Below are 11,994 nucleotides of genomic sequence, written 5' to 3'. Positions count from 1 at the left end.
TTTTTTTTTTTTTTTCAAAAAGACAACGCGAAAAAAGACATTTTCCCCCTAAATACCCTCCAAGTACAAACCCGAGGGGGTTGGTGATTTTCCACGGAGTTGAGAAAGTACCTTAGAACATTCCCCAATCAAAATTATTTGTTTTTCACTATTTTGGGTGGAAAAATATTTTTGTACACACAAAACGCAAAAACGTGAACATTCCCCCCTTAATACCCCCAATGTACGGACCCGAGGGAGTTGATGATTTTCCTGGGGGTTGGGGAAGTTCCTTTAAACATTCCCCAATAAACATCATTTAGTTCTTTTGACTATTTTTGGTGGAAATATTTTTTTTCTCATTAGAAATCGCAAAAAATGAACATTCCCCACCTCGATACCCCCCATGTACGGACCCGAGGGGGTTGGTGATTTTCCTGGGGGTTGTGAAAGTTCCTTTAAACATTCCCCAATGAAAATAAATTCGTGTTTTTGACTATTTTGGGTGGAAATATATTTTTTTTTCAACAAAAAAACGAAAAAAGAAAATTCACCCCCTTAATACCCTCCACGTACGAACCCGAGGGAGTTGGTGATTTTCCTGGGAGTTGGGAAAGTCCCTTTAAACATTCCCCAATGAAAATCATTTAGTGTTTTTGACTATTTTGGTTGAAAATATATTTTTTTTCAACAAAAAATGCGAAGAATGAACATTCACCCCTTTAATACCCCCACGTACGGACCCGCGGGGGTTGGTGATTTTTTCGGGGGTCGGGGAAGCTCTCTTAAATATTCCGCAATGTAAATTATTTAGTGTTTTCTGAATATTTTGGATGGATATATATATATATATTTTTTTTTTTTCAAAAAGAAAACGCGAAAAATGACATTTTCCCCCTAAATACCTCCCAAGTACAAACCCGATTGGGTTTGTAATTTTTCAGGGGGTTGAGAAAGTACCTTAGAACATTCTCCAATCAGTTCTTGTTTTACATGTGCTATAAGATACAGCACTCCCTCCCAAGGCCGTACAAATCATTTCTTGTGCTTCTGCGGCAGTTTTTCCAAGTTGGAAGGTGAAAAGAAGGCAGTGCCTCAACCCTGGTAAAACAGTCCGATTATTTCCAACTGGGTGATAAAAAATGAACCGGTGTTAATGATGTTTCTGTCTTTGCCCGTTAAATTCCGATTGGCTGGTAGGTAGCTTGGAGTAGTTTGGAGTTTGAGAAAATTATGAGAATTAATGGGAACAAGGGTATGTGGCCCTCATTGTCCGATTACTTTCCAAAAAAGTGGTGGATAGATCTCATATTACGCATATAAATATTTAAATGAGCTATAAATATTAAAGATTTATATGAGCAATATGAGATCTATCAACCACTTTTTTGGAAAGTAATCGGACGATAACGGCCACATACCCTTGATCCTGTTAATTCTCATAATTTTCTCCAAACAACTCCAAAACTCTCCAAAAACTCCAAACTCCAAACTCTACCTACCAGCCAATCAGCATTTAACGGGCAAAGACAGAAACATCATCAACGCCGATTCATTTTGTCTCCCCCAGTCGGAAATAATCGGACTGTTTTACTACGGAAGTGCTGCTTGTCGAATGACATTTTTATTCACTGTTTTTTGAGGTTGTGCTAAGGCCTCCGCACAATCAAAAAGCACGAGCGATAAGCAACAAATATAGGTTACAGGCTATAAGCAACAATTCAACGCACAATACAGAGGCACAAGCAATAGCTGCATAACCTGTGTCACAACGAAATATTTGAGAGACGTCAAAGTCGTTTAATTACCTATGTAGTAATAATTATTTTGTAATCATGATTGGTACCGATGCGTTATTCTTGGCAACTGTGAGTTTACAAATAATGGGACTATTTATGTTCATTAAAAAAATGAAGAAGCACAAACGATGGAGGTATCGACGTTGGTGGACGCGACCTATCAATTATTCCTTATGATATGGTGATACAATTGGAGACATTGAATCGTTTATTTTCAAATTGCGAAGTGATGAGGAGTTATTTTTTCGATCGACGAGGATGTCAGTAACCATATTTGACCAATTGCTAATGAAAGTTTCACCACTTTCAAAGAAAACTAGTCGCAGAAGATCGCTGTCGCCGGAACAACGAATTTTCTATGATGTCTGTCTTTGTGCCCGTTTGTGGTCACGATGTTTCTTATCCCACATATGACGATAAGATCGAACGAGCTCAATCAATAATTCATCCCCCTCTTTATAGTTTAGATTAATTCTATCCTTTTGTACAGTATTTTCTCCTTCAATGCACATCGTATCCTGTATTTTTCCTGTTTCCCTCGTGTATGTATGATCAGCTGACGCCATGATAAACAAGGTTCTTGTAGCTTATAACTTTATTTCTACAGTTGTTGCACGGTTCTATTCCTTATTGCTCTGTTGTGCGTTCACGCATTGAATAATCTCTGGCATTGACTACGGAACGTTAGAAACTTATTTCTTATAGCCTATAACCTATATTTGTTGCTTATCGCGTGTGCTTTTTGATTGCGCGGAGGCCTTTAATCACACCACACCACCACAATCGGACTTGAGTGGTTTGATAGGTCACAGATAGCGCTTCAAAACGCCGTTTATTGCGGGGAATTCTTTTAATTGAAATAGGTGTTCTGATCAATTTAATCTAGGGACCGAGAATTAACTTATACACCTAATATACTAGTTCGACGCATGTAAAACGGAAATTTTCACGAGTGTGAAGTAATTTTCACGAGTGTGAATCACAAGAGCTTACTTGTATCAAAATATACTATTTTGACAGTGATGTTACGTTCAGCGAGAGGTCGAACTGTGCTTTTTTCGTTTACAAGTAAACGCAAAAGCGCTTTTCGACACGAGGTAAACGTAGCAGCAGTGTAAAAAAAAATTCTAGTTCATATGATTGCAATCCTCACCTTCGGCTCAGGCTGCAAACTCATATTCACCAGAAAATTTGTTTTCGGCCTTATAAGGACGAAAGCCACTATTATACCACTCTCTGCAGAAGCCGAGTTTTGAAAATTTAGACTCGACTTAATTTTTATTGTAACGATGAAATTAACCGAGATGTTCCGGAAGTTCTGGAAATAGTAATCTATCAGTTCCTATGCCATAGTAATTCCAGTCCAGTAACGGTGTCATTGGTCAACTTTATTAATTAATAATTCATTAACTATTATCCAGAGCCAAAAATTAAAAAGGAACTTTCGGCTCAGAATTTCACCCTCTTCATCCGTTAAGATTTCGATCACCTATTTTGGGACATCGTATAGAGGTTAATTCAGAGAAAGTTCTACTTTACGACTCGTACAACTGAAAATAGAATTCATCTAGTTGTTATTTTGCAACGTTTCGTCGTTTTCTTTTATCTTCATCAAGCTCATGAGTCGAGCAATATTTAGCCTTGTTAATGACCCTGAACCAGTTATTATTTGAAAGCACAGCTAGTAGCGTACAGACAAGTGCAAACAACAGAAATAAGACGTCAATGTGAAAAGTCGGACAATTTCCTCTCAGAGATTATCATGTAACAACGGTTTGCAAAACGTCACCAAATGACAATTAGATAAATGTTGTTTTCACTTTGTACTACATTCCTTGAATTACGGCCCGGCGTCATTGTCTGCCAAACGTCATCTAGATTGCTTTTTTTGTTCGATTTTTATCTCGAAATTTCAATTCGATACCCCGTCACTCAGACTCCCGAAAATTATGAATTTGGATTTAAAAAAAAGTAAAACAAATTCTGAACATTTTGAAAGAGCGTTGTTAATTAATATTGAAGAATGATTTACATAGAGGAGAATAATGAATACTTACCATGGCAAATGGCAGCCTGTCAGTCGCCACCATGGGGGTGGACAGATGAAAGAAATAATGAATCCTTTGGGACAGGGCCACCAGACGATTGTGAAAAAGAAAGCTCTTTGAAAAATTTTGTAATATTTTAAAGAATTTTTTAATCACACTTTTACGATGAACTACCAACCACTTACACCAATCACCTCAATTGAAAATTGTACTGTCCATCAACTGTCACTTTGTCGGGGGCGTAAAAAACGGAAGAAAGAAGATTTTCCTGTGTTCAATTCCGGACAAAAGGGACAGCTAATCGCCCGTCCAATTATCAATGGGGGAGACTGGCGTGATTAGTACTTCATCGGAAAAGTGTCGTCACAAAATTCTTAAAAATATTACAAATTTTTTCAAAGAGCCTTTCTTTGTACAATCATGTTGCGGTGCGCCAGAACATTTAGTATTTCGTCTTTCCTCCCCCATGGTGGCGACTGACAGTATTGATTAAAAACGTTCTTTGAATTTGTCAGAATTGAAAAAAAAATTTTGTCAATCTAAATTCCGAATTTTTAGGTGTCCCTGAGTGGTAGGGCATCGAGTTGAAATTTCCAGATAAAAATCGAACAAAAAAATCAATGTTTATAACGTTCAGCAGATAATGGAGCCATATTCCTATTCAACATGAGGAATTGAGGAATTGAATTTTACATTCCTATAAGAATAAATGCCATTGCTTCCTGTTTTCTTCAATAGAAATGGAACGAATGCGAAGCAAGAATCGAATCCCTTTGACGAGGAAGAGTGGGACGAGGACGGGGGTGAGCCCTTGGTAGACACAGGCGAACCTGGGGTGCCTGTTAGAGCTTTATACGATTATGAAGGTGCGGAAGCAGATGAATTAACTTTCAAACAAGGTAAGAAGTTTTTATCGAGTTATGGAACTAATACGGTAATCAAATTTGAGGGGAGAGCTTATTAATATTTGAGAAGGATCAGTGTGTTGGTTCTTTTCGATAGTTTTTCTGCCAAACTTGGCGAATGAATTAGCCATTCTGTAGATCATGAGGGAAGTCCCAACTGGCGGTGATGCTCGAGTGTCATTTATTGAATTATTTCTTCGTGCTTACTCACAGTATACTTGATTAACTTAAAAAAATATATTTTTCAGGTGAAGTCTTTGAAAAATTAGAGGATGAAGACGAGCAAGGCTGGTGCAAAGGGAGGAAGGACGGAAGAGTAGGTCTTTACCCAGCAAACTACGTTGATGTCGTATCTCAGTAATAAATATATGTTTCAAAAACTCCTTGCAAAAAACGCCAAATTCCAAGTGATTAATTTAATCCATCACACCAAGTGCATGAATCAATGTCGAGATGCTTAATTAATCCTCACAAGGATGTACGAGAAAAGAGACCTTGGTTTATATCTAATCCAATGAGCAAACAATTTCACTAGTGACTAGGGACCCTACCTACGATTGGAAGCTTCTGGAGGTTCAAATTTCTTCTTAATTTGTCACTCGAGGAAATAACACGAAGATTGGGCGGACAATAGATGAAAAATATAGAGATCAGTTTGATGCATCTAAAGGACATGCTGGTCGATGTTTAAAAACCTCCTTTTTTTCAAATAAATCTGAGAGGCATAAGTTGTGAGAAAACTTCCGTGTATGATTGAATGAGTTTGGATCGTCTGTTTAGAATGCTAGCGTAGTGTATGCATATAATACAAGTATAAGATACGAAGAAAACGATATATATGAAAAGTAAAATCATCGCAAGTATTACAGAGTGCGATGGAAAAATGCGAATGCCAATTAATAGAATTTTTGGAATAAAAGAAAAGATGTGTACAGTTCTGCGCTTTTCCTGTTTCTTCAGAAATATCACTGAAACTAAGTCTTATGTTCTGCATTTTCTCTTCTTGTTTCGGAAACAAAACGAATATATTAAAAATTCTTTTTAATTTATTGTTATTATTATTATTATTATTAAAATTAAATTGCTAAATTAATATAATATTCATGAAAAATTCAATCTTTATGAATGGTGTCATTGTAAATAATAGTTATTTATATAATAGAAAAGGACATTGAAGTTATTATTGTATCGTTTTAGATGATTAATTACTATATAAGTAATTGATGATATTGATACGTTATATATACACAAGTTATACCCCCCTTCCTTCCCCAGATAATTATATTACATGTAAGAAAATCACGGGACCCAAATTATAGTCTGTTTTTTAAAACAAAAAACAAATAAAACAGAATAAACGAATGCCAAGTTCGATGAAGATAAATTCAGACTAATTATTGAGGAAATTTTTTCCTCCAATTATTTGAAATCAAATGTCCCAATAACAATCTAATTTGTATTGCTGGAATTTAAAGAAGAAAAAGACAATTTTGTGCTGGGATGGTAAAATATAATTCTATATTATGAAGGCCTTGCTTTTACTGATGCAATTCTGTTGGAATTGGGGAGCTCTAAGTTACCTCTGACGGAACCTTCCATTTCTTCGTAAAATCATTCATTATTGATATCATTTCAAATTACATTTTATCATTTCAATACAAAATTATGACAAAGTATACAGACCTCTCCCTTTGATGATGTATATAGTCTTCACGTTCTATCGGGGCACTAATGGTTTAAATCGTGCTGCCAAAGTTATGCTGAATGAATAAATGAATGAGAAGAGTCGAGACATTATTTTTTATCCATTTATCCGAGTATATTTTCACTCTATTCGGATAAAATAAAAAATGAAAAAAAAAATTAAGATAATTGAAGAACCTCCGTTGTATTTTGTGGTGGACGGGTCAAGTTTTGGGAGATAAAATTTTATGAAATTAATTGATATTTGGTGCTATGGCGAATATATCGTCATTTCAATTTGTTAAATTAATTGGTTGACATTATTGACATAAGGCCTGACTCTGAGGAATTTAAGTGAAATGCTAGAATGTCATGTATTGTATATTCCAGTATTCAAGTATCCAAATAATAAAAAATAACTTGTGACGATGGTAAAACCCCTCAATCCATCTTTTTAAATTTTCCTCATAATGTACTTAGAAAATTCTGCTGTTCATTGATATAAACTAGTAGTGGAGTAGTGTAATGATTCAAATCGGATGTGAAAACTTCATTTATCCTGTAGTAGAATACAACGAGTCATATACATTTTAATTTCAATAATTTCAAATAACTGTTGAATAACACTTTTGATGTAAACCAATTTTTATTTTTCTTCTTCGATTATTTTATTTTATTATTAAAAATCCAAAGAATTAAATCAGGTTTAACATATGAATGGAGTACCTGTTATTTACAATCTCCAACTACTTTCTTGCATAAAGACATCTGTGACGTGTACAATGTAGTACGATTACCTTATACTATAGGACAGTTGCACTCTGCAAGACACCACTGTAATCTCGGAATCACGTAAAATGAAAAAGGAGAAAAAACAATCGAACGAGAAGACGAGAGGAGAATCATCAATCAAATTCGACCACTGGGAAAAAAATGAGAAATAATTCATCTTGTGATAATGCCGCATATTGAACGTTTAATTTTATAAAATGAAGATGTTTTTTATCTACATGTGCTAAAGGAAATTCCCCGAACAAAGTGATAAGAAAAAATTGAATGTTCTGCCTCTTCAGCTCTTCAAGAGGGATAAATTCAATAACAAAGCGGTGAAACCGGCTTCGTTCCGTATAAATTTTTTACAAATCGTGTGATTATCGATAAAACTGATAATAAAAAAAATGGAGAATGAGCTGTCTTGTACAAGTTTTTTGTAGTATTTTGTGACAAATATCAAGGGACGAATTTTTTCTTCAATATTAAACCTCTTACATCCGGAGAGATTCAAAAGCAATCGGCACAAGTGTTCCTAACTCACCACTTGTTCACTGAATTTATGCGGCACAATACATTTTACCTTAACAGGAAAAAAACATTCTGAATGAAAATAAAATCCACAACTCCTCGTTGCGTGAAAAAAAAGCAATGTAATGTTTCACGTACAATGGCTGATAACATGTCGTTGGAGTTCATCAATCGTCCAAAAGGGTCTGTCGCACAACTCACAAATATGACAACTCCCATTGTGAAGGTCTAAATGATTAGCGAGTGTTTCCTCAGAAGTGAAAGTCTCCTCACAGATAGTACAAGCATGATCATCCTGGGCCTTTAGGCCCTCCTTCCCCCACTCAGCGAAAGCGGCCTCTTCCTCGTGCTGCTGCATGTGCATTACAAGATTGAGTTCAGTGTCAAACTGCTGGGCACACTGGACACAAGTGTGCATCTGCTTGTTAATTTGCACCTGAAGAATGCCCTCGATGTTAATCAAATTGGGATTATCATCCTCATCGTCGCACAGATGTTTCTCCACGTGATCCTCCAAACCAGACTCAGATTCGAGTGTCTCACCACATATTGCACACTGATACACCTTATCCTCCAGCACTTGGTCCCCCTCACTCGTATTGTCACAATGTGTTTGAAAATGATTCCTCAATAGTTCTTCATTCATAAAATTCTTGTCACAGATAAAGCAAGAAGAAACTCCCTTGTTCTCCTCATCGAGGGTCAGAACACTTGCAATAGATTCAGATGCAGGTATGGAAAAAACAGGAGGCACAAAACCGGAGGGTTCCACTTCTGTATGCTCAACACTTCGCCTTTCGATCTTCACCTGCTCCTCCTGATTCTTATGCTCCTTCAAATGTACCTCCAAACCTTTTTGAATATTGAAAACTTTATTACAAATTTCACACTTATATTTATTTGTTTTACACACGTGAGATTTGACAAATTTCGCTTCGACGATTTCTTGACATCTCTTACATCTCATCATCTTGTGCTTAATCTCAACCGTGTTAGGGGATTTATGATACTCGTAGTGAGCCTCCACTTGTGATTGTGATGGGAAAGTAGCACCACATAATCCACATATGTGTTTATCGACATTTGAAATGAAATCTCCGGGTTCTCTGGGTAAATTGTCGGGCTTTTTACTTGGTGTATTGTCAATTCGAGAGGATTTCAAGATGTTCGGGGTGCGAGAACCTTTAACGGCGTAAGTTTTTCGTGATGGAGTCACCAAAAGCTGAGTGTTATCAATGGAAAATTCAGTGTTGTTGCGATGGTTCCCACCCCCTCCTCCTTTCGTGACTTCTGTATGTTTTTCTACCTTAGGTAATTTAACTCGACTCAATAAAACTTTTGGTTGAAAGTGTGGAGATTTCATGGCAGCTTTGATGAAAGACGGGGAAAAAGTCTTATTCATTCTGTCACCCATCGTTATTTTGCTTATTGGAACTCGTTTCATTCTCGAATTGTCAATGTTATTTTTCAGGCTTTTCTCAATAATGCTTTTTAACTTCTGCTCCAAAGTGTGAGTACTATCTTGGGGCTTTGGCTCAATCTTCTCCTCTACTGCAGCATTATTCATCAATTTTTGTTTCACCTCGATTTCAATGAACTTGGCCAACTCTGCCTGGACTTTTTGAAGTGCTGGCAGTTCTGTTCCCTCAACTTCAATGTTCAAACATCTCTCAATTAATTTCTTATCATTTTGAAAGGCCTTCGACTGTGGATTAACACGTTTTAATTTCACGGCATCCATAATATCAGTGTTTTGATAGTTTGGAAGCTCTTCTGAGATTTTTTCCCTCGTCTGATGGTCCTTATTGATGAAGGGCTCCGTCAAAAGAAGTGTAGATGTGACAATGTAAGTTGCATCTCCTATGGCGATCTCAGATTGGACGGATTTCGGTACGAAGTCGTCAGTTTTGTCGACGAGATTCATCTGGATGTTATTTTCCGGCGATTTTTGGAGATAAGAATCTGTTGCACTGCTCTCCAGGGCTCCTCCCTGGCTAAGGTTGTTGCATGCTTTAACCAAGCGTCGCTGCCTCTCTGCTTCCTTCTCTGCATTGTTCTTAGCCCTTGCTTTCTGAATTGGGGAAAGCTGATTTTCGTCTGATGCCATTGAGTCAGTGTCAGAGTCGTTCTCACCGGTGGCAGCTAAGAGAGCCTTTTTACGAGCTTCCCAACGTTGGGTGGAGGCTAAACGTTGCTCAGAAGTTCGTCTGCCAATTGAGATACGAGCTTTCAGTGCTGGGGTTGGGAGTTGCTGAGAGTGACTCTCCGATGCACTATCTAGCATTCCTGGAGGAGTTAGTAAAGGTTCGATCAGATTCCCCGAGGGCTCTAGTGAGATTGCGAATTGCATTGCATTTCTCTCCAAATTAGGGGGTGTTGAGGGTCGCTCTTGCTTTATTTTTTTCTGGAACGGATAAAAATAAATCACTAATTGTTTGATAATTAAGAATTTGTAAAAAAAAGTGATGATTCATGAAACGAAATATTGAAAGCCCTGTAGACAATTGTCGAACTTTGCAATAAAATAATTTATTATCGTAATAATCGTATAACTAATGAAAATATCACATGCAAGTAATGGTCCATCATTTCCCTGCCAAAATAATGTGAGGCTTTTTAGACTTTTTTACACTTACGGAATCAACCAGATCATCGTTGTTGAGTTCTGGGGTTAAAGGAGATTCACTGAGTTTCCTCTTGGTTGTAGATACCTGAAATTATTATTCCTTGAATATGATAAGAAAATTGAGAAAATTGAATCCAATTTCATATGAGCAATCGGTTTGTCATGTTGCTTTAACAATAGTTTTGACAAATTCGCTGGATTATTTCCAGTTTTTTCATGAGTTGCTGTATATTTAGGTAGTTGATTACCAATCAACAATTCACTTTTCATGAATGTCTTTTTTTTTTAATATGAAAAGTATAGAATACATATCTGTAATTCGGGATATAGTTTTTCATAAACTAATCTCGAAGTGACATTGACTCATCTCGTTTCATTACTTCATTACTGTTTAACACTAGTTGCATGACATTTTAAGTGGTAATAATGAAAAAACTCATTGTTACGAACTACAGTCAAAAAAAATTGAGGTTAAAAAAACAGTTGAATTAAAAAAAGACAAGTATTGAAAGTTATTTCTCCATTAGTAATGTTTGTAGGATAAAAATGATGAATTTATCATACTCACAGCACGATTTAATAATTCCATCTTCAACTGTTGCAAAAGTACTTTATTACTTTGAACAAATTGCGCTTTGAAATGACACCACATGTCAAGTTTATAAAGGCAAACATGACAAATATTCCTTGGATATTTCTCATTTTCATCAATCTGAAATTCAAAATTATCATGTGAATTATTCAATAAGAACTTGGAGTCCAACATAACCAAATTTTATGAACTGTTGAAAATAAACACTACATTAATCCTGGTACTTAGGATGAGTTCCTTGATCATTCCACGTAACTCATCCGTGAATATATCTGTCATAACGCCATTATCACACAAACAAATTCGACATTTTTCCATTAACAATGATTTACGTAGTTTTGGCATTTCGCCGGCCTCCACTTTGGTATTTTTACCCTCTTGGAAAAGTGAAAAAACTTGTCTTCAGCTGTGTTTTTTCATCCCCACTGAACGCATTATAAGAAGTCTCTTTAGCAATGTGAATTTAGGCGCGCGTTGAGCCCGTCGCAGCAACCTAGAAACTGGCCCGTATGGGTGACCCCCACGAGGGATGGGTGCAACTGGACACAGTCAATTGAACACATCCGCAACTGACGCACCTAATTAGGTGGCTGTTAGGTGGCTACTTGTTTTGGTGTAAAAAAGGGTAAATGATACCTGGAACGATTATGGATGTAAATCTATGAATTATAAATGAATTTTAGTAGCTTTAATGACATTAATTTCCAATAATTAAGGAAAATAATAATTTGCATATTGAAAGGGAAAATAAATCAGTAGGGGGAACGCCGCCGGATGGCGGCAGTGTCGACTTCTCGCCCAGGCCGATAATGTCGGCAGCAGTGGCGGGAGAAAATTGATTATCCAATAGGTTCATATTGGCATTTTTCTAAATTAGTTTAATTCTGTACTGACACAATTGCCCTACGTGAACAATGTTATCGCAAATAGATATGTAGGAGGAGAATGCTGCGGGTCAAATAGGGGCGAAGAGGGGCATCAAATAATTAGATAAATAAAATAATGGAATCTAAAAATTTTGAACTTTGTGAGAAGTGGGGGGAAGGGTATGTATACGGAG

General features: G+C 36.6%; 2 protein-coding genes across 2 annotated transcripts in view; one reads left to right on the top strand and one right to left on the bottom strand.

The window, feature by feature from the left end:
- Positions 1-7,128, top strand: part of LOC107046386 (protein kinase C and casein kinase substrate in neurons protein 2) — a gene marked incomplete at its 5' end in the record, with an annotated part of 46,353 nt that extends 39,225 nt beyond the window's left edge. Inside the window, 2 exon segments of the mRNA XM_015268995.1 lie at positions 4,565-4,725; positions 4,980-7,128. Coding sequence (XP_015124481.1) covers positions 4,565-4,725; positions 4,980-5,092 — 274 coding nt within the window. The 3' untranslated portion in view covers positions 5,093-7,128.
- A 242-nt stretch (positions 7,129-7,370) lies between these two features.
- Positions 7,371-11,388, bottom strand: LOC107046385 (zinc finger and BTB domain-containing protein 41). Its single transcript, XM_015268994.1, has 5 exons — positions 11,145-11,388; positions 10,911-11,054; positions 10,353-10,427; positions 7,855-10,120; positions 7,371-7,768 (listed from the first exon to the last, which is right to left on the bottom strand). The coding sequence occupies exons 1-5, from the start codon at positions 11,277-11,279 to the stop codon at positions 7,746-7,748; spliced, it is 2,643 nt and encodes an 880-aa protein (XP_015124480.1). The 5' UTR covers positions 11,280-11,388; the 3' UTR covers positions 7,371-7,745.
- Positions 11,389-11,994: the final 606 nt, after the last annotated feature.

The sequence above is a fragment of the Diachasma alloeum genome, unplaced genomic scaffold (assembly GCF_001412515.2).
Source record: "Diachasma alloeum isolate Michigan unplaced genomic scaffold, Dall2.0 Dall_scaffold_01348, whole genome shotgun sequence".
NCBI classification, from domain to species: domain Eukaryota; kingdom Metazoa; phylum Arthropoda; class Insecta; order Hymenoptera; family Braconidae; genus Diachasma; species Diachasma alloeum.
This window is presented reverse-complemented; position numbering and strand designations above follow the sequence as displayed.